The sequence below is a fragment of the Phoenix dactylifera genome, chromosome 3 (genome assembly GCF_009389715.1).
Source record: "Phoenix dactylifera cultivar Barhee BC4 chromosome 3, palm_55x_up_171113_PBpolish2nd_filt_p, whole genome shotgun sequence".
Lineage (NCBI taxonomy): Eukaryota > Viridiplantae > Streptophyta > Magnoliopsida > Arecales > Arecaceae > Phoenix > Phoenix dactylifera.
This window is the reverse complement of record NC_052394.1, coordinates 5,686,318-5,709,883: the sequence shown is the minus strand read 5'-3', so window position 1 is coordinate 5,709,883 and position 23,566 is coordinate 5,686,318. Positions and strand designations below refer to the sequence as shown.

At 40.5% G+C, this 23,566-nt stretch overlaps 2 protein-coding genes across 3 annotated transcripts; both read right to left on the bottom strand.

Annotated features, from left to right (window-relative positions):
• Positions 1-3,692: 3,692 nt before the first annotated feature.
• LOC103701004 (transcription factor bHLH148) lies at positions 3,693-4,832 on the bottom strand. 2 transcript variants are annotated; one of them, XM_008782929.3, is made up of 2 exons: positions 4,654-4,832; positions 3,693-4,566 (listed from the first exon to the last, which is right to left on the bottom strand). In XM_008782929.3, exon 2 carries the CDS (start codon positions 4,485-4,487, stop codon positions 3,912-3,914), a length of 576 nt encoding a protein of 191 aa, XP_008781151.2. In that variant the 5' UTR covers positions 4,488-4,566; positions 4,654-4,832; the 3' UTR covers positions 3,693-3,911. The 2 variants fall into 2 exon arrangements, with proteins under 2 accessions (XP_008781151.2, XP_008781152.2); XM_008782930.4 differs by having other exon boundaries at positions 3,693-4,537; positions 4,654-4,799.
• A 15,019-nt stretch (positions 4,833-19,851) lies between these two features.
• Positions 19,852-20,824, bottom strand: LOC103701140 (calcium-binding protein CP1-like). Its single transcript, XM_017841318.3, has one exon. It carries the CDS (start codon positions 20,751-20,753, stop codon positions 20,220-20,222), a length of 534 nt encoding a protein of 177 aa, XP_017696807.2. The 5' UTR covers positions 20,754-20,824; the 3' UTR covers positions 19,852-20,219.
• Between the last annotated feature and the right edge of the window lie 2,742 nt (positions 20,825-23,566).

Below are 23,566 nucleotides of genomic sequence, written 5' to 3'. Positions count from 1 at the left end.
ACACGTCGCAGCACGAAGAGAGATCCACACCGCGTCTGGCTAACAGTCTCCAGGTCGGCAAACAACCCCAGGCCGCCTTCCAAAGAAAGAGAGCCATTTGAGGATGTATCCACAACTTTCAGATCCACCCTCCATCAAGCTGCCGCTTTGGTACCCCACTGACCAAAGCATGAAAGTGCCTAGCACGCACTCCCGACCGCCCAGTCGACACCCAAACTAATCTATTTGACTCCTCTTGTGTCGATATGGGCATGGCCAATATCCTCTGTGCCAACGGCTTGCCAAAGGCCATCTGTATGAATCCATCTCTCCACCGACCCTCTCCGGGGAGAAGCAAGTCACTAATTCTGATACCAGTAAGTCTGGCCGTATTCACCATGGTCGGCGAGCGACTGGAAGGCAACTCGGTCACCCAATTGGCCACAAGTTTTTTTTAAGAGAATGACAAATGCCTTTGATCCTTGGGGGCCATAACCATGGAGCCCTCGTTTTCCTATTGGGGGTCCACGAAAGTAGGACGTGGACAGCTAAAAAGTGTTCGCTTCGTAGTCTTACGCCACCATTCCTCCCTCCTTGGTCCTTTCGAGTTTTTTGTGGCTGCAATTGTTGCCCAATCTTTTTCTCCATCTCCATCCATTTCCCTTATATGGGCTTGTATATGGAGCTCCTTTGACCTGCCATTCGATAAATGACAGGGTCTTGTCAGCTATCTTTGCATTTTCCAAGACCGTAAGATAAATAATGTTGTATGATCACATACACATCAAATCTTCCTCCCAAGTTGCAATGAAAAAAAAAATCCTTTGATCCTTATATTCTTTCAACTTTCCTTCTCACCAATATGGTTTGTGGTTTTTATTAGTGATAGAGAAGCTTCAACCGTGAAAAAAGTCCGAGTTTCTGATCGATTGTATCCCAGAAAACATTCTCATGTTGGATATGGACCTTTATTTAATACATAGATGAAGAAATATCGCATGGTTGGCTCATGAAAAGATTAGGTTCAGGGCATTCGATATTGACCTCTATTATTTCTCTCAATTTTTTTTTTAAAAAACCATTTAGTTGTTTATCATGTCATCTATCGGTCACAAGTGAAGCGGGGGTTCATTTGTCATTGACTCATTGGTTTTTCCTGTTCTAATTATTACCATCAATTTTCTTTTGAACTTTAGGTGGTCGGTTTGGATATTTTTTATATTTCTGATTGTTTTTTTAGAAGTCACTAAATTTGTGCCATTTTTCTTTTTTAATTTTGAGGTGAATAGTATGTTTTTTTAATATATTTTTATTTTTTTTTAATATGTGTGAATAGATAGAAGTTGGCCAAGAGCATGATCTTCCCTTTAATGGTTTTCTCAAAATAAAAATAAAGAAACTCTACTTATGAGTAACTGAATGATCACATAACTGTAAACTAACATTGTTTAGGTTTTAAAAATGAGAGGCCTGAAAGGAACATTTGTGTTCTCATTTAGGTCTCTATTTCACTGCGCCCCCTTAAAAGCTGTTTTATTTTAGTGTGCATGTCGTCTTCAATTGTTAAGAAAATGAATTATGGAAGATTTGGTTGTTTTTGAGAGCCAATTGGCATCCAATCCTTAAATCTTTTCACCTCTCTTGCTTATATAGCTGGTAATTAATATTGTTAGATATCTAAAACTCTCACCCAAATAATGAAGTTTGTAATAACAAGCGAGCATGCAATGTACTAATGACTTTTACCTGTCATTTAAAAGCCTTCTCTTTGAGTACTTGAAAAAGAAAGGTTTTGAAGGACTTGAGTGGTAATCGTGGACCCAAGACCTGCACTCTCTTTTACCTGTCATTAGAATTATCATGCCAAGACTGGTCATGATATAGATCTGATAATGGCCTTTGCTAACTAGGGAGAGTGGGCATGCTCGATGATGGCGGCCATCGATGGAAGTTGCAACAAATTGTTATTCAGGCCATAAAGTGAGCATAGCTTTCTGACCTTTGCATCTCTGGCCAATCTTGATTAAAGGGTGGATTGGATCCATCAAATCATCATCACTTTAGTTTGGTAGTCTTCATCGCTTTACAGAGCAGTCACATGAACTAATCCAAAGTACAAAAGAATCGAAGTCGGTTAACTATTAAGTATGTTAATATAAGGGCTACAATTTTACGCAAGAGATTAAGTTATATATTTCCCTCCATTCCTCATGAATGGATGAGTTAATATAGGGCCATCCATAGATATGTAACACCCCAAGGGAGAGCAATGTATGCATCATTTGCTAGCAATCTTATAGAAAAAGAGAGTCAAGCGTTAGCAAAAGATGAATCTGAAAGTCATCCGATAACTATGTTAAGCAACTGTGGCCATTTTCAATGAATTCTGGTACCAAACACCCAAAGGCGATTTTATATCAAAACTCCAGAATGAAAGGCTCATAGTTCCCCCATTAATTCTCAACCATCTCATCAATGATTCCAGAAACATGATCAGAGATTTCTTGCATCATGCTACGTCATTTGATATATATAAAAAAAAAAAATCAGGATAACGACAAGATTACTGGCAAACAGATCACGCTGGACCTGAGCACATGCACAATAGCCCTGTGACACAATTCAAGCATAAAATCGCAATACATAAACAGCAGTGACAAGAACAAGAATATGGGAAAGAAGAGAAGGATAAGATAACCCACGGGCCACGGACCACTGCCAGAGAACAGTAATCTGAGATAAAACACCCACCCAAACACACACATGAACCCACTAGTCCAACTTATCCCCATTACCAAATCAAGCTTAGCCTCTCATTTCTCAACCCTCCACCGCCCAACTTTTATCACCGGTCTCTGAATCTTTGAAGCCGAGCCGTACCGAAGAGGCACTAGAGTCCAAAGGACTTCACTTTTGCGCACAGGTCAGGGGGGGCACTAATGATCCATCCCACGTGGTCAGCTCGATGCCATCAGCAAAGAAGGAAATTCCAGAGGCTGGGCAGAGATAGAGATTGAGAGCAACAAAGATGAGGCCCATACGGCGATGTCACGGACTCAAAAAAGAAAGCAGGGAGAGGAAAAAACCCAGCATTGATGGGGGGTCACCACATGGCTCATGTCACACCGGGCACGCCCCAAGCACAGTGGAAATGCCCACCTGGGTTCAATGATGGCGCCGTCCCATCCACCGTCCATCCCTGCCATCTTAGGGCCCACGAGAAAGAGAGAGCCGGGTCCCTGCTCTTCTCTTTTGTCTTCTTCCCTCTGAAAAAACTGTAAAAAAAAGAGAAAAAAAACATATATATAATTTTTTGTTTGTTTTAAATTCCCAGCGCGGCCCGGAGATCCGGAAAGCCTTTGTTTTTCCCCCATAAGCTGTGGCTCTAATTATTACGTGACGTGCCAAGGGAAAGGACGCACGTACCCATGGTGAATCTATTGATAGCTCTCCATTCTTGCTTCCCATTAACCATGAGAACTTTTTTTTTTTTTTTCTTTCTCGCCCTTGGTATATTCCCGTTTCAAACATGCTGCGGTTTATATAAATAAATAAAGAGACACATATTCAAAAATTAACAAAATAGCATTATTTTACAGAAATGAAAAATGTGAGGATCCGAAGGTAGGTTTGAACACTCGTATCAAACTATATTTTAGTCCGCACAACGGCAATTTCTTTGTTAGGTCGAGCTTATCCGAAGAGACGAAGTGTGGCCATGAAAGACATGTATTTTACGCGAATGCCATTGAGGTGGCCTCAGCAGGCCGGAAGAACGAATCTGAACACACCATTTGGCTTTTTGAAAAAGGAGAGATTATTTTACAATAAATTACATGAATTTTGAAAGGAGAAAAATAAGGGGAAGAAGAAGGGAAAGGACGAGGGGTTCGGTTGGGTTGGGGGGAAGACCTGCAGCCGGCGCGACGAGGTCAGACCGGCTGGGACGAGCCGAGCCGGTCGGACGGCGGCGCACCGCTGCCGGAGGAAGAGAGCATCTCGGCGAGGGCGCTCATGACGCGAACCTGCATCTCGAGCGCGGGGATGTAGTCGGCGGCCTCCCCGAGAAGCGTAGGAAGCGAGAGCTTCCGGCAGCCCGGGACCAGCAGGCCGAGGACCCTCGCCTTCCGCTGCAGCAACGGCGATCTCTTCATCTCCGCCGCGCTGGCGAGGGGCTTCTTGGGCCGGACAGCGCCGGCGGGCCGCCGCTTCCGCGGCTTCAGCTTGAGAATCCGACTCGAGAGGATCGTGCGGCTCCACCGCGTCCGGCCACGCGCGGCCACCGCCAGCACGCGGTCCGCGGCCTCCCGGACGGCGCGGCTCCGGGGTGGATCCGCCGGCGCGGGGCGGCGGACGCGACGCAGTGCTTCGAGGAGCTTCGAGGAGTAAAGCTTCTGCTCCCTCTCGGTCCTCCACTTGGACGGCGACGGCCGGACCTCAGCGCTCCGCTTCCGCTTCCTCTCCCTTTCTTTCGCGGCGAAAAACCCCTCGGAATTCGAGATCGCCATCCGAGGTCGCGATCGCCGGGAGAATAGAGATCAGAATCTACGGCGAGAATCTAAACCAGAGATCTCGTAAAAAAAAAACCTACTCTCAAATCAAAAAATAACAATCAAAATCCAACAGTTAAGAGTTCCAATCTCCCCCAAAAAAATAAAAAAAGAAAAATCTTACCCTCCTCTCCCAAATCCGAAGTAGAAGAGAGAACTCTCGGGATCTCGGTCCGGCGACGAAAGAATACCGGCGACTTGAGAGAGAAGGGGAGAGAGAAATGGTTTGGCGAGGAGAAAATGGGGAGGGAGGGAGGGGATTTTAAAGGGGCGGTAGTCACTCTAAAACGACACGCCCGCCGAGGTTCCCATTCGCTATTTTTTTCCCCCTCCTTCTATAATCCCATTTTGACGAATTTGCCCTCGGTTTTTACCGCGTAGGTCTTATAAAATTTATTGTTATTACTAGTTAATTAAATTAATTTGGCGTAAAGTCAAAATGCTAGCCTCGTTATAAGTAATCGTCCGTATTCTTGCCCGATTTGACGGTTGCGCCACTGTATTTTCTCCGACCAGACTAAAATGCCCTCGCTTTTAAGTCTTACATTACGTTTCTGCCATTAGTGGATCCTCAAACATCAGACCGTCCATCCATCTGTCTGAATGATGGACGGTCCTGATAGGACAAGACATGCAAATCTAAATCGAGCGGGGCAGAGGGACCAGAGTCCCCTGTCCTGTCCCATGATCGCAGGCGAATGGGTGGTGTCGTGGATGACGTGGAAAGCCGCACGCACGTTGACGGTCACTTCCGGTGACAAAGAGCACGTGGACACATGCAGCGCAGTGCTCACGAGTAAAAAGTAATTTCCTTTTTGTTTTCTTAATGTTTGGAAACCATGATTATTAGAAAAACTTTGGTAAATATATATTTAATTTTCGTTTATAATTTTAATTAGCCAAAAATAAAAAAAATAAATATTTTATAATTTATTAATTACATTTAATTAATAAATTTCTTTCTATAGATTTAATCCACTGAGTTCGCCAAATAGTTATATTTTTAAAAAGAAAAGCCCAAAGATAACGATGCATTTGTGATAAAAGATTTTTTTTTTTTACAAGATTCTTATTATATCTTCTTTCTTGGACTTTTCTGATTGGAGGGCAAGTGGGTATGAATGTTTCGGTTGCTTCTTTTTTTTTCCCTTTAGCAAGTTGTATGAGCACCATTGACAATGATTAGATCCAATAAGCAAAGTCACAGTTTCCTTCCCATAGCTTTTGCATTGAACTTCAGGAGCAATATGGGCCCCATTGTGTCATGTGGAGCATGATACAAAAAAAATGACAACCTTCCATTTAGTATCTCCAAATTGAACGCATTGGTCATCCTAGAGAGTTATCTCAATCTTCTAGCCATGAATAAAACGACACTCTACGGACTGGGGATAAGTTTATGAAACTCATTCCATTGAAATACCTTTTATGTGAATTGACATCAATTTACTCTCCGAAAAGTTGCTGACCATTGGGGCAACAAGTTAGAGCATCAATCAAGGTTGCTGCAAGCGTCCAATACTGATGTCGTTTCACTTTGTTATCCTCAATAATCTTATACCATTACAAGGGTAACACATGATTTTTGCAGACAATCTTGACTAAGTTGTTCATCATTAGTAATCCTGTTGTCCAAAATCAAATGTATGGAATTCTTCGTGCTTCATGTTTCACATTCTTCACAATGAATAGCTAATTTTCTACTAGGAATCCATTTAGGTTACAAATCGCTGCAATTGCATAAGAGTACTTGCCAACTCCAACTTGCCATAATCAATTATGATTGCAATAGGTTGTGACCTAATAAAATACTCCCCTAGTACTAAAGATTTTGAATTTGAAAAGGCTAATAAGAAAGCAATTTGAAGTCGATAGATAGAATCACATGGTGCACCTATACCTGAATTAATTGAACCATCTGATATTTTTCTTATTGTTCCATTATTACATAAGAGCAACTATTTGAACGTGCATGGGGTGAACATTTTCCTTGAAGAACCTTAGAGGGAGTGGCAAAACAACTAAACAACCCTTTCTTGCTCATATTCGTTGGATTGAACGGAACCCACATAGCCGCTACCCTGTTTTCCCTAAGATTATTCCTAAGGACAAGGAACAGTCTCAGTGGCTATTCTCTACTATATGGTTCCCGTGGGGATCATAGCTATTTTGTTTTGTTCCCTTGGAATGATTAGTGCATGATGGAAACACACAAACCCACTTGTGATTGTAACCAAAAAAAATCCTAACCTCTTAATAATTATGTTCCTTTCCTCTCTTTTTTTCCTCCTTTTTGCTAGCTTTATTTAAATGTCATCTCCATGTTTTGGCCTTTTCCTGCTTTCTCGGAGTGGAGAGCATTCCTCCCCATGAAGACAAGGCAAAGATGGATCGAAAAATTATTTTCATTCCCTGCTATATTTAGAGAAAGCAAGTGCATCAACTAATTAAGTAGCATACGACTAAATTACCCTCCACCATGAATCACAATCTAGATTGCAATAAGTGAGGAATATCCCAAGTATTAAAACAAAAAAAAAAAAAAACTCGTTTCTAAATGATTGGGGTCCTCTATGTTGTATCTTAACTTGTTTATGGTTCAACTTAAATCTCCCTTTCCAATGTGAACCAAGTGAATCATGTAATACTGCACATGAGTCACGCAATGGCATTAATTAGGCAAGAAAACACATGTTTAAGCTTTTAGCGATTCGTTTCACACTAACTGTTGTCAATTTGATGCAATTTGATCATGATGTTTCTAATGTGGACTATGATCCTTAATAGGGCCATTAGTCCGAATAATCAAAGATTAAGCACCCAAAACTATTGTGATGTACTTTCATATCCTTTGCTTTCAATATTTAGGTGAAACAGGTCCATCTATTAAACTTGTTTAAGGCAGATGTTTTTATTTGATGGTTATCTAATAACCAACAGAACACTAGATAAAAGAAGCGAAACATCATCGAGGACAACGACCTACAAAAGAATTTTTAAAGCAAGACTCAGAGGATGGCTTTGATAGCCTCCATTACTTTGGTTGTTAAGATGCAGAGGGCTTTGGGTTCGGATAATAACTTCCAATACACAAGACCCTGCAATAAAGAAATGCATTCGTTGGTTATCTGAGACAACCGAGGCTAAGATAGTGACTTATGGGATGTCAAGGCTATTAATCTATTCATTCCACTGTTCGGACATGTGGTTCATGGGCCGCAGGGAACTTGGTGTCAATACCCCACATACTGACTTTTGTACGAGCATCATCGTGCCACGGGGTTATTGAATTCTCATTATATCGGGTCTCGTTTGAATGTTTCTATAGAATTAGACTGAAAATACCATAACAATCAAGCTCATTGATCAATCTAGTTTGCATTTCTTAGAAATATTTCCAAACTCAGCCTAGATCCTAACCTTTGTGCTGCAGGAAGGACTTCCTACGGGATTTGATCTGGACAGAAGTCGGCGTCGGCGATATAGTGCCATACTTAAATGGACAACCCAATCCATGAATACTGTAGGATTATCAACTCAATTTTATAGTAACAGCCAAACAAACCCTAATTTCAAAGGCTTACTTTTATATCTGTTCCTTTCAATATTTAGGTGAAAGAGGTCCATCTACTAAACTTGTTCAAGGCAAATATTTTTATTTGGTGGTTATCTAATAACCAACAGAGCACTGGACAAAAGAAAGCGAAACATCATGATGCACAGCGATCTGCAAAAGAATTATTAAAGCAAGACTAAGAGGATGGCTTTGAAAGCCTCCATTACTTTAGTTGCTAAGGTGCAGAGGGCTCTGGGTTCAGATAATAACTTCCAATTCACAAGACCCTGCAATAAAGAAATACGTTCCTTCGTTATCTGAAACAACCGATGCTAAGATAGTGACTTATGGGATGTCAAGGCTATTAATCTAATCATTCCACTGTTCGGACATGTGGTTCATGGGCTGCAGGGCACTTGGTGTCAATACCCTACATACCGACTTTTGTACGAGCATCATCGTGCCACGAGGTTATTGAATTCTCATTATATCGGGTCTCGTTTGAATGTTTCTATAGAATTATACTGAAAATGCCATAAGAATCAAGCTCATTGATCCATCTAGTTTGCATTTTTTAGAAATATTTTCAAACTCAGCCTAGATTCTAACCTTTGTGCTGCAGGAAGGACTTCCTACGATATTTGATCTAGACAGAAGTCGGCGATACAATGCCATACTTAAATGGACAGCCCAATCCATGAATACTGTAGGATTATCAACTCAATTTTATAGTAACAGCCAAACAAACCATAATTTCGAAGGCTTACTTTTATATCTTTTCCTTTCAATATTTAGGTGAAAGAGGTCCATCTACTAAACTTGTTTGAGGCAAATATTTTTATTTGGTGGTTATCTAATAACCAACAGAGCACTGGACAAAAGAAAGCAAAACATCATGATGCACAGCGATCTACAAAAGAATTTTTAAAGCAAGACTAAGAGGATGGCTTTGAAAGGCTCCATTACTTTAGTTGCTAAGATGCAGAGGGCTCTGGGTTCAGATAATAACTTCTGATTCACTAGACCCTGCAATAAAGAAATACGTTCCTTCGTTATATGAAACAACCGATGCTAAGATAGTGACCTATGGGATGTCAAGGCTATTAACCTAGTCATTCCACTGTTCGGACATGTGGTTCATGGGCCGTAGGGCACTTGGTGTCAATACCCCACATACCGACTTTTGTACGAGCATCATCGTGCCATGAGATATTGAATTCTCATTATATCAGGTCTCGTTTGAATGTTTCTATAGAATTAGACTGAAAATGCCATAAGAATCAAGCTCATTGATCCATCTAGTTTGCATTTTTTAGAAATATTTCCAAACTGAGCCTAGATCCTAACCTTTGTGCTGCAGGAAGGACTTCCTACGGGATTTGATCTAGACAGAAGTCGGCGATACAGTGCCATACTTAAATGGACAGCCCAATCCATGAATACTGTAGGATTATCAACTCAATTTTATAGTAACAGCCAAACAAACCCTAATTTCGAAGACTTACTTTTATATCTTTTCCTTTCAATATTTAGGTGAAAGAGGTCCATCTACTAAACTTGTTCAAGGCAAATATTTTTATTTGGTGGTTATCTAATAACCAACAGAGCACTAGACAAAAGAAAACGAAACATCATGATGCACAGCAATCTACAAAAGAATTTTTAAAGCAAGACTAAGAGGATGGCTTTGAAAGCCTCCATTACTTTAGTTGCTAAGATGCAGAGGGCTCTGGGTTCAGATAATAACTTCCAATTCACAAGACCCTGCAAGAAAGAAATACGTTCCTTCGTTATCTAAAACAGCCGATGCTAAGATAGTGACTTATGGGATGTCAAGGCTATTAACCTAGTCATTCCACTATTCGGACACGTGGTTCATGGGCCGCACTACGGAATCGATAAATCTTTAGCACTTGGTGTCCATACCGTACATACCGACTCTTGTCTCGGCATCATAATGTCACAAAGATACTGAATTTTCATTATATCAAAGGCTCGTTTCAATATTTCAATGAAATTAAGCCGAAAATGCCATAGAAATCAGACTTATTGATCCATCTAGTTTACCTTTGGACTGCATGAAGAAAAAAAAAATCTATATAAACTTTTTTTTCTTGATTCTGGATTTGAGCTAGATAGAATTTGGCCGATACAGTGCCATGCTTAAATGGACGGCTCAATCTACTCTACGAATACTATAGAATTATCAGCTCATAATTCTATAGTAACAGCTAAACATGCCCTAAGTTATTTATTAAACCTTTCCGTTGATCGGTGACGTGGCTAGCCATAAACTATCTGAACATGGTGCCTTGCTCAACATGTTGTCAAAGTGGAAATCATTATCCATAATTTAGCCGCACTAGAAACCTAAAATTTCCATTAATTAAGGCCTCCACTACATATGTAGAAATTACATTTGTTCCGATTCATGAAGGTTAATGACAACAACTTATAAGCTTGGAAGCCAACAAATTGATTTTGTTGCTTGCCCTAATGTTGAAAAACTAACCGATGCACCCGAATTTGTTAACTTCTTCAATATGGAAAGCAAGGACAAATTCCCTATAGAACATGTAATATTGTGTGCACCTGTGTCATTCAACTGGATCAGGAGTGAATGCAGTCAGACAGACCTAATTATAGAATCACCACCCGATATATCCCCAAATGACACCTAGTGTGGTTACTCTCCCGGGAGAAAAAAAAAACCAATATTGACTGTGAAAAAATTGACATTAACTTGGATAAAGATTAGGTAGAATGCTTTAAAGACAGGATTTCCTGTTCTGCCACTCTATTTTGCTTTCACACAACTCACAGGGCAAAGCATATCACAGCTGCGGCATAATTAAAGCTTATCAAAGGTTCGAAAGCCAGATTGAATTATAAAACCTTCTCTTTGATGTATTGATCCAAATCTAATAATCGTACCTTTGTATAGACCCGAATCATAAGCGACAGGAATTTATATGAATCTTTTGGATAATGTGATCCAGATGAACAAGCATTGTTAACTACTGTAAATGTCAATTAGTAGGGTACAAAGCAGATCACAACCATTAGATAACAACCATTAGATAACAACCATTAGATAACAACCATTACCAACCTAACTGTTCCGTTGATAAGCAATAAAATTCAACCTTATTCTAATGTATATCCAACTCACATTCCTGCTAATCCTCCGATTTCCTATTTGTTTCAGATCAGAGACCAGGACCAGTTTTGAAAATCATATGTCAGGTCTCATACTCTCAATCAGAGAACATATCAAATGACTGCCTTACTAAAAAGTTTAGGTACATACCATGTCTACAGTGTTTAAATACCTTAATCATGCAATAAGAATATGGCTAAAAGGAGTCTTCGGTTAGATATGTCCCTATATTCTATGACCGCACCTGTACAAATTCCAAAGACACATAACAAAACAAGTTCTTCCTGAGCTATCACTGGCTGTGTAAAAACACAACAACCTAGTCCAGAGGCTGACACACAAAATAAGAGATACAGCACAGTGAATTAATGTTTCAGATCTCAGATTAGGATAAGGGAAATGATTTCATGCTTACCCACTCAATGTAAGAACTTCTCTGCTAATTTCATAAACCCAACATTCTCAGCACCACGAATTGGAGAAGAAAACAAAAGATGCTTGTGGTATCTACTGTGATTGTGGCTTTATGACTTATGAGTTCAAAACATGTCAATGAGTGAACAGAACATGCAATTGTTAAACCTGATTTTTTTCGATCCCACGTATTTGGGGAAAAAAAAAGAAGATAGCTCATGATATTAGTTGCCATTATGGCTTTACAAAATAAGTAGAAGATATCAACGAAGGAACAAAACCTACGGTTACTATGTCATATTTTTAATGGCCTATTTGCTAAATACTAGCTCCGATGTACCTGAAGGGACTTTGGAAGTAACAATATGCAAGTGTGAGATTTTGACCTTTGAAGGCTCTGATTCTCCTTGTTGGAATGATTCATCGAACACCAGGGAGAGATTGGAGCAGGCAAACTTCGCCCTCCTTACAGTAGTAAACCAGTCAAATGCAGCAGCACCTACTCCATTGTTAAGATAGAATCGGTGGTCAGAAATACCACTGTTAGACTCCTCTCATTTATTTGTCTCCAATAGCTTCCATGATTAGCAGTAATACATCTGCCATTTCCTAATGAAGTATCTTATTATATGTTGTGGGAGGGCCCGAATTTAGTCCCATATCGACCAAGTAGCGGAAAGGTCTGTGCCTTATAATGGGGGCTCAAAGCCTTTCCTTTGGGAGGCGCCTTTTGTGGGGCAAAACTGTGAGGGGTGGCGGGTGGCTCCCACCACGAGCTTAGCGCCAGGTGCGGTCTACGATCCCCGATCTCCAAAGCGGATAATACCTTCCAGAAGGACACAACTTGCTTTCCCTGCTCGGCTCGGTGTGGGACTGTGCTGTTGACTGGGTCAGCCCGGCAACAGATGGCGCGCCAGGTAGGGGGTACCCTCCCCCACCTCCTTCCGAGGACTGGGGGGCTGCGTCGGGAAAAACCCGGCCCAGGACTTTCCCGCTAGGGGGGTTATGTTGTGGGAGAGCCCAAATTTAGTCCCATATCGACCAAGTAGCGGAAAGGTCTATGCCTTATAATGGGGGGCTCAAAGCCTTTCCCTTGGGAGATGCCTTTTGTGAGGCAAAACCTTGAGGGATGGCTGGTGGCTCCCACTACGAGCTTAGCACCAGGTGCGGTCTACGATCCCCGATCCCCAAAACGGACAATACCTTTCAGGGGGATACAGCTCGCTTTCCTTGCTCGGCTCAATGTGGGACTGTGTTGTTGACCGGGTCAGCCCGGCAACAGTATATGATGATAATGATGTGATATGAGTAGTTCTACTGACAAATGAATGCACCAAGTTTGTTATACAGGTCCACCGCTATCTTTCCGCATGCTAATTGCAAGGCTCTATTAACAACCCATAGAGTTTATGCAATCAAGAATTGCAAAAATTAAGGCAATTAATCGCCGAATCTCTGCTATTTACGCATTTTAAAGCCTATTTTTGCCATGGACTAGTTGAGACATCCTAATTTGTTGACCATTCATATGCTCAAGCTTGAAAAAAAAATCAAGGATAGATAAGTATGCTCCTCTTAGTGTACAAAAATTACCTGAATCTTGGAACCTTTTGTCAGAAAAAAATACCCTGCAGATTATTCTACCAGTTGCGGGTGAAGGAGAAGTTCTCTTAAATGAAGCGATGCAGTTCCATCCAGGTTTAAATTTCCGTCTGATGGTTCAATATTAATTGTATTTGCAGGCTCAGATTCCATGTCAAAATTGCTAAGAGCTTCCTGCAATTCATATTAGAATAAACTGTCATGCAAATCCCGTTAACGATAACCATGAATGTCTCTTAGTTAACTATTGCTGGAAAACAGACCCGGGGGCGACCGCGAACCAAGGAGGAGGAACTTCTGCTGTAGTGCGGTAGCGGATGGTTGTCTCCAGCGGACCTGCAAAAAGTCTTTGGCCGGAGGATCCGGCGAAGGCCCTCCGATGCTAAAGTCAGAGAGGGATCTGGAGATATTTTTAATGGAGATATGTTTTCTGGTGAGGGGAGAAGATGCTCCTCTCCCCGGAGTCCCCCCTCTTTATAGGAGGGGGTGTAGCAGTTACACGCCATCAAATGTGATTGCGCAAATCTTGGTTTAAATGAATTACCTTAGATGACATAAGATTTCAGGCTAGCTGGCGATCGGTTGAGATTGCGAGGATTTAAATATTGATAGCCGTTGTGGCGGAGACTACGGGATTTGATTCCGGATATGGAGAATTTGGTGATTCCTTCTTTAAGCGGACCGGCTTGACTGTTGGTGACGTCGGGGTCGGTCTCAGCTTCTGACTAGGTCTTCCATGATCTCGAGGTCAATCGGGCTTTGCTTAGCCGAGGTCATGCCTGCCGAGGTCGTGCTTGCCAAGGTCCTACCTGCCGAGGTCGTGCTTGCCGAGGCCACACTTATCGAGGTTATGCCTGCCGTCGGATTCGGGTGCTTTAATCGTATGTGTGGGATGGTCCACTTTTCCCCCATCACTCCATTTTGTAGGCTTCAAGAGGAACCAATATACAACACTGATAACTATCTTGCGAACTTCAAAATATTCAGGGCATGGACTGCAAGTAAACAACAAAGTTTTACCTGAACTAACTCTGGTATAGCTTCTTTGGCATAAAAGATGCTTAAGCTGGAGTGAAGGAGCAAATTTTGGGGTTGGTTTAAGATTGGGTGTTGTCCTATGAAGCAAGTCAAATGTCTTAGAAACACTTGCTCCTCAACTAATATTTAGAGAGCGAGGAGTCACTTTTGCAGGCAGTCCATTGAAATACCTATCATGCCGGATTAGCTGGTCCTTGGTTCGTATAAGTACAAACTTCTGCACTGATTCATCTCACAAGGTATCAAATTCTTGACTAGAAAGGCCTACCATGGAAGATTAGCTCATCTTTGTCTTCTAGCACTACAATCTCCAAATGATGAACAATTAAAATACGAGCTACAAAGATGCATGGCTTGTAAGTCCAGAGTACCTACATTATCAACAAAAAAAATAGCATTAGGCTGCTAATCTTCAACAAATAGTATCAACAAAACAAAGTGCACACACAGTTACCAAGCAAAAGAACCGGAAGAAAGCCTGGAATGTCTCGCATCTATTGCGCATATAAGGAGAAATGATGACTGCAGAGCTCGAGCAAAGCTTGTGGCTTTGTGGGCAACAAAAAGACATTCCTATCTGTTGCATACCTCATATGTGCAGCTTTTGCAGCTTGGACTCCAGCAAGAGCATCTTCAATCACTATACATTGAATAACTTCCAAAGTTAGAAATCTCACTCTAAATTTTAGTAGAATCCATAATATTTTGATGAGCTTTCGGGAAAATTTTATTGGTTGTTGTAAACCAAGCATGATTAGAGCACCAAGAAAGTGATTATGCACAAGAAATAATGGCATCATTTGAATACTAAGACCATTCCCTAGAGAAACTGCACAAGTTATTGTGGACTAAAATGTGTATCCTTTCCTTAATTAGGCTGTTGAAGAAACTAAATCATTAATTTAATCTATATGCATGGAGTCTTCTTTATAAAGCGGAATATGCCACCTGTATCAAGTGCAAGCATGAAGGACATTCAGAATTACCAAACCAAAACCATAGCTAATATGCCTTAACCTAACTATAAGGAATGCACTCATGATTAAGTGCAAACTTTCTTACTTCACTAACAGATTTCAGTTCATGTCATGTTATGTATTTTCCTCATATTTTCATATTTTTAAACGAAGAAAACAGGATCACTCTGTCACGCCACAGATTCGGAGCATGACATGGCCGTGCTACCGAGGGGTACAACCTATGATAACACGAAGCTTAACATTGCATTTAAATTTCAAATCCATCTTAACTTCCAAATTTATCTCAAGAAAAATATAATAAATAAAAGTTCGATTTTATTATTCGATAAATGCAACCAATATTGGTGCAGAGCATCTACATCAAACATAAATATCAACCCATAATTCTCAATATTTAGAAGATTATTAAGCTACAAATTCATAAGCAACTAAAGAACTAAAGTTTTGCTATATAATTCGCCAAGTTTCCTAGCACGAACTTGAAGCTTGGACCATTCTTCGTCCTTACTGACCCTATTTGCCTGGAGAAAAAAATAAAAATAGAGATATATGAGCGACATAGCTCAGTAAGTAGATCTTACTCGATTTTACAAGATCAAATATAAGTTTTTTCATATTAATGTATCGTTCAAAAATAAACATATAATATAAAATAAAGCATTTCATAGAACAGTATATTAAAAATAAATCATAAAGCAAATTATGCATGAATAATTCATCCATCTTTTATAAACATAGTTCAAATTTTAGTTACAAACAAGTTTGTAAACCATTCTTCATATTATTTAACCCAATTATAGATCAAAACATTGCTTATAGATATTCGTGCTATGATCACTTTATATCTGTTAAGACCGTAATTGACTGCATGTCACAATCAGCCAACCATTATACCCGCTGGCGGGCCATTACCAACTATCACACCCACTAGCGAGGACCGTTACCAACTATCATTCTCGCTGGTGGACCATTACCAACTTTTGTACCCGCTAGCGAGGACCATTATAAATTATTATATCCGCTAGCGAGGGTCGTACATAGCTACAAGAGCTTTTAGAATATTTATATTTTTTTTAAAAAAACATACACATCAATAGATGAAAAACACTAATGGTATGAACATATTTATATTTCATAACAAAGCTATTTTATTAAAACATTCATAGAATTATATTTCATAACAAAAGCATAATTTTTATAGCACATATGTTGATCCATAATTTTTAAAAAAACATGATATTTTCACAAACGAATCTTGTGCAGAAGAAACATGATAATTTAAAAAATAATAAGGAGTGTAAGATCTACTTACTTTTTTGTCTTAGACTATCAGACTTCGCTAGGCGACTCCGCTAGACCTATTTAAAATATTAACAGCAAAATTAATTTTTAATTAATAACTTTAATAAAATAATTTGAGAATACTTGATCGAGCGTATGGTGGTTTCGTGTAAGGTAGGTCTAGATGATTCGCTCAATGAATCGGACTCAATTAGGGCCAAGTTCAATTAATATGGTTCATAAATGGGGTTTCGGGAGCATTCAATAGGGCTGGGGCGATCGGTCTATTAGGTGTCCCGGGGAACAAAATAGTTCAAGGCTTCCTTTTAGGAGTGAACTAGGGTTCATAAATCAGGTTGACAAGACCCGATACTGGGTTCTATAGATCTTTTAGAGAGAAAGTAGAGAGAGAAGAGAGAAGAGAGAAAATAGAGAAGAGGAAAGAATCCTTCTTTCCATCTCTCTTCTTCTCTCCCTCATCGAAAACAGGTGGCAGCAGTGGTGGCCTAGCTGCCCACCCGACGGCGGCCGCAACCCCCGCCAAACTCGACGGCTAGCATTGGCTAATCACGGTGGAAGGAGACTAAAACATGGGTGCTCTGTTTAGGATGAAGCTTTGATGATTGCATGCTCAAATCCAAGGAAACAAACGCCCAAAACACTAAGAAAGAGAGACAAGGAGATGAAGAACTCATACCTCGATCCAATGAGGCTTTCCAATGACTCTTTTTGGCAAAAATCGGAGGAAGAACTCCAAGAAGAAAGTTTGAAATTACGAGAAATCTAGCCTTATTCTCTGATGGATCTCAAAAGGGGAGGATGGAGGATCTTAAATAGGCAAAAATCCGAGCTTTGCGGTGTTCGGATTGGCTTGAAACATAGCTATTCTGACTGCGATCGGAATTAGAGAGGAAGGAGACTCCCAACCGGAGTCTTCCTCTCCTGATTCGTCTTGTGCAGCGCACGTGGATGATTGGGTTGGCCACTTCGGGCCAGCCCACAATTCCAAGATAATGTGCGGACTGATCAATGGACCGGGCCCTCACACGCTCCATATTGAGGCCTCCTCAAATTTCACTATACATGCAACAAGCCTATACAATCTTAAATATTCTCAATTACTTCCTAAATTGTCATGACTCTTAGGTTTTCTCCAATTTATTCATTTCATGCACTATCCATTTGATTTCACTAGGCCTCAACTCATAAGCCAAAATATGTATATCAAGAAAGACGGACTCTTGCTTGAGGATAAAGCACTAAAGAACAATAGAAAGCCCAAGATCGGCAAAGACTCCATGTTCACAAACCTAGCAACTCTTAGCAACTAAACGTGTTCACAGCCGTCCGACGACCTGTTTGAGCCCGAAGCATTTTGACACTCTTGTGCCAACGGTTTAGGCCCACCAAGCTAGGCCAGCCTTAGAAAATAGGCTTGTTTAGCTCAGGCTTGGGGATTAAGGCTTGGGGATTAAAGCTTGGGCTACGCTTGAACTTGGTGATTGAAGACCGTTGGTGCCCAGCCCGACCTAATTTTTTTATTTTTTTTATGTTATTTATTTATGTTTGATGTTTTTATAGATTTAATTGACAATTGCTGTTGATGTGTGAAGTTAATGGAACATATTGTCGGTTGTTGGCAATATTTTATCATTCATTTTAGTATTTTTAAGAATATTTTTAAGTATTTTTAGTATTTTTTAGTATGATTTAAAAAATTAAATGGTTATGAAACCAAGATTCGGCCTGAAGCTTGAAGCCCAAGTAAGAGCCAGCTCGGGCCTAAAACATAGGCCCAAAGATGAGGCTGGGCTAGGCCTAGGCCTAAACCAATATGAACAAGTCTACTAGCAACACCTGGTCAAAATATTAACCCGAAACCCAGCTAACTCCATTGCTTAATTAGCCTATCCATTTTCCAACAGACAGCCAGTATTGTTTCGCGCGCGTCTGATGGTCAGTGGTGCATTCTGGCCGGCCCTCCTTCCAACCTATTGCACCACCGCACCGTGGCTTTCAAGGGCGAGTACGACTATCCCATCTCTTCTTTTGCTCGCCAACCAAACTCGCACCTCGGCACCTCCCCATTAATGGTCGAAACCTCTCTTCCTTCTCTCTTAAGGTTTAACTTTGGCCACTGGAATATAGCTGACACAACCCACATCTACCTTGCTCCAATAAGGCCACACCTGCAACAACCACCCATCCTCTTATTTCTTTTGCCTCCTCCAGCAGCCTGTCTATTGTAACAACGTCGATCTCCCCAATGTTAACACTAGCCAACATTCCAAACATCCCATGCATAACTCACCTTCATTTATTTATTTATTTATTTGATCTAGTGAAATTAGTATATAATCTCTACATTTGAACTAGTCGAGCAACATAGAGAGAAGCATCAAGGTGGAATGCTGAGATGATTATTCTTGTTTTTATACCATCCCTGCATTTAAGTAGGGCATGGTGGTGATGTTTATTATGAACCACCATCTTCCCTTTCCCCTTTCTCTTATCATTCATAATATAGCCACTCCTTGCTTAGATTCTCCGAGGCTCTACTTCATATTTGCTTACTTTCTTGACTCGCGCTTGTTCATCAGGTTTGCCATAATTTTAACCCACATCGAAGGCATCCTTGAACTGGCAGCCATGTATCCGAATGCGAAGTTTCGCCTCGTCGAAGTTGCTTTGAGGAGCAATCACTTCAGATTTCAACGTCATCCTATCTGTAGAGTAATATTTCTGCTTGCCTCCCAGTTTCATCCCAACGATAGGCCACAACATGCGTGCCATACTACAGAATGGTTGAACTGTCGGTTTCCACAGCTGTGTGTTCTAGCATGTTAAGAAACAGCACTGCAACCCAATTATCCTTCCACCAAATATGAAGTTAGTCTACTATGAAATTTGTGTAATCCACAAATAAATAAGTTTTTTGCCAATGTATTAGCTCCCATACGATCTATCAGCGTCAACCCGAGGACCGGCAGCACTCCTAATGCTTGTAAGGATAGACCTGTCAGTATATCCTAAGTTCAGGTTCAGGTTGTATCTTTCGCACGAAAGAACGATTAATCTTCTTTCGTGATATCCATTGGACCATAACCTGGACAAATTTCAAAGCATTTTGAACTTTCTTCTATTTATCTACATAAATCTCAAAGCAGCCATTGTGTGATGCAATAGGCGATTCATGCAAAGAAAGATGAATGCTATTTTTATTTGATTACTTAGATCTCGAGGTAGCTATTGCACCATCTAATAATGGATCCGGGCAAAATGGAAGGTAAATTCTTCTTTATACAAACTCTTGTTTTGATTCTGTAGTAGCAATGCAAATACATTAATAATCCAACCCAACTAAATTGTTCTGGTGCAGGCAGAATTTTTCAAGAGGATGACAGATCTTGCTACGGTTTCTAGATTGCTCATGTTATGTGTTAAAGACTGGAAATTGACACGATTTTAGGTGATTTACCTTCGTTTCGACCGGATATCTACTGTGACCATTACCGTTCCATTCAGAAACTGTATTTTTTTTGCAAAAAAAGTACAGCTATTTCATTTCTTTCATGGAACCAATGCGAACCGACCAACCACATTAATCAGAACCGTCCAAAAAGCAAACGTCGTACCCAGATAACACGTGCGGGGTGGAGCTATGAACCCCGCGCGGGTGCATTCGATTCAATTCCCGGAGTTGGCGAATCGACGGCCACGATCTTCGCGAAGGCGTCGAAGCGGACCCCGTCGGCCGCATCGCCACCGCCCATCCGGATCATCGCCCTGATCTCCTCGTCGCCGGCGGGGATACCCGCCCACCCCAGGAACGCCTTCAGGTCCTCGAACCCCACCTTCCCGTCCCCATCCCGATCCATCACCCGGAACGCCTCATCCATCACCGACCCCGCTCCGCCGATGGCGCTCCGGTGGCCGAGCACGCGCTGGAACTCGTCGAAGTCCACGAACCCGTTGCAGTCGGCGTCGGCGGCGGAGATCATGGAGCTGATGTCGTCCTCGCTGGGGCCGGAGGCCACGAAGCTGGAGTAGAAGGCCTTAAGGTCGTCGCGGCTGATCTTGCCGTCACGGTCGGCGTCAAGGACGTCGAAGGCCGGCTGGATGTCCGCCGCCGCCGCCGCCGCCGCCCCGGTGACCGCATCGCGGCGGCTTGGGTATTGATCGGAAAAACTCATTTCGGGGGCTTTCCTTTTATTATGAGGAGGAACTGTTGTCTCGATTCTCTGGTTCTTGGGTTGGCGTTGCAACGAAGCGGTGGTTTTTATAGGATTAGGACTGGTAGGTTCGCGAGAAGGGTTGCTCGGGTGACGTCCTCGCTGAGGGAATCGGCACCTGGTTCTCCTTCATAATTGGCCGGATATTCGTGGCTATTCCAAGGCTCGACTTGGCTCCTTACAAATGGGGGTCTTCTGCTTTTTATTTGGTTTTCCTTTTTTTCTGAGTCGAGGAGGTTGGAATGATTGTGATACGCTTGTATCAGGAGATGCGATCGTTTCCCAAGAAGGAAATAACATTTAGAGCTGGTTTGATTCGGAAAGCTTTTTTCCTCCTAGAAGTATGATTTCTGAAAAACAAATTTATAAAAAAATAATACTTAATAAAATATTTTTGGCATGTTTGGTTGATCATGAAAAAAATGACAAATTTTCAAAGTGCTTATGTTTGGTTGGCATCCACTTTTCTGAAAAAGTTGTGTATAATTCCTATTATGCCCTTAATAAAAATTAGGTCTTTAATACCTCTTTAATGCTTCTTTAATACTGAAGGTTTTTTTGGAAAAAATAAAAATAAAATGATTCCCGCCCATGGAAAAGTAACTTTTCCATATTTCTCATGGAAAATACTTTCCCATGAAATGTGGGAATCATATTCTTATGAAAATACAACTTTCCCATCTCTCTTTTTTGAAAACTCCAACCAAACATGAGGCATCTCATTACTTTTCCGTTGACCACACTTTTCCCTCTTATTTTCTCGCGAACCAAACGAGCTCTAAGAGAGTGCTTAGTACAGCCTGGTGGTCCTATTAGATAACATGAATGGAGCTGATAACTGTATTTGATTACACCAAATCATCTCTATTCCTCAACTAACCATCCAGAAATGTCCATCCTTCAAATCGAAAATCTAAGATTACCTCAAGATTCAAGACGATAGTAATTTTGGGCTAAAAGTTATCGGCAAAAATACTCCTCACTTTAATAAAAAAAATTGATATATTATATTATATTAAACATGATTTGTAGTGCCTTGAGCTTGATTAGGTGATATAGAAAGAAAATTGTTTAAAAAAATTATCATATTTTATCTAGCCTAGATTTTGGTTTGATATAAATCTCTTCTATGTAATTTAGTCAAGTTTCAATGCCCAATTTTGGGGATTTGGTTTGGTTGGGTAGAATTAGTAAGGTATTTTGTAAACCAAAGTTGACTAACCCATTCCAACCCAATCCGTGGTTGGAGGATTGGAGCGACTGATGGTCGGTGTAGCCCGGCTTGCATTAGCATTACAATTATTGGTTCCACAATGCTATTGGAGTTCTCATCAAGAGACTTTTATTTGCTGAGCTGACCACAACTAGGAAGATTCCATCTTTAAATATCTTTTTTTCAAAAGACACCACTTTTAAGATGCATGCTATTTGCATGCCGCGTCCGGCAATTTATAACACTACTCATCAACTTGATCAGCAAACTACTAATTTGAAGTAGAAAATAGGATAATAGATGAGCAGGATTCTTAATGTAAAAACTATTTTGAGATATAATTTTAAAATTAACTCGAGAAACTTTTTTAATACAAAAAAAAAATGTTATAAATCCTATGCATAAGAAAGAAATATTTTAGAAAGTAAAATCTCTCTCTACCGAATTAAGGAAGAGGGATCCTTATTTGCTGAGGAAAAAAATATTTTAAGAAGCCATATATATCTAAATATATTAGAAATTACCACGCAAATGAAAAAAATATTTTGGGAAGAGCAATCTCTTTTTACCAAATTAAGGAAGTGTGATCTTTATCTGCTCTGAAAAGAGTGAGGAGAAACAATCAAATCGATCAATTTTTTTTTATTTTCCATAGGGTCCAACTAATTGTGAAGTTCTTTTTGGTTAATATATAGCCTACCCCATATATTATAATCCAATTTAGGAATAATAGATATAAAATGATCCTTCTGAAATTTTATAGGTTGGATCTAATTGATTTATGGTATATAAATTTAAATGGCATCCATGGCCATTCTAAAGCCCATTGCCACCCTACCAATTTTATGTCTATCAAAAATGCTTCTCATCTAATCTAAGCCTAGCTACTCTCAGGCTCACCACTCGAAGAGTTAGGTTTGACTTAGGTAGAGCTTACTATAAATGAAATCATGTTACTTTTAGTATAATTTCACATAACAATTTTTTTAATTAGAGTCAGAGTGTATAATATATTTTGACATAATATCAGATATATAATTCGTGCATTTGAATATCAAAATATGAAAATGATCAAATAGGAAGAGTCCCGGTCTGGAAGTTAGTTTATTATAATCAAATTTTGATATCACAAAGAAAAATAAAACAATAGACGAGTAGGGTTCTTAATATAAAAATTAAGTTGAGATGTAAATTTGAAATTTAGTTCAGAAAATTTTTTTGTACAAATATATTCTAAATGTTTGAGGAAGTAAATTCAATTGGTAGGATCCAAAGATGATAGTTGATGGGGGGCAAAATGGATCGTCCTGCTCACTACAGTAGGGTCATCCGATTCTAGCCAAATAAGCCCCAACATCGGTTGAGCCAAGCCTCGGCCCCGCTGAGAGTCAATCCGAGCTCAAACTTCGTTGAAGGCTCAACTGACCTTAGACAAGTCTCTCCGCCGCTACAATCTACGTTAGTCTTCTTCGATACTCATAGCAAGGTGCCCAAGGTGCCCCTCGTGGGACCAAGCTGTGAGGGAAAAATTGTCGTGCACGAGCCGCGCATGATGTTAAGC

Excerpts from the sequence above, each read along its gene's own strand:
- LOC103701004 (XM_008782929.3), bottom strand. The coding sequence starts at position 4,487 with ATGGCGATCTCGAATTCCGAGGGGTTTTTCGCCGCGAAAGAAAGGGAG.
- LOC103701140 (XM_017841318.3), bottom strand. The coding sequence starts at position 20,753 with ATGAGTTTTTCCGATCAATACCCAAGCCGCCGCGATGCGGTCACCGGG.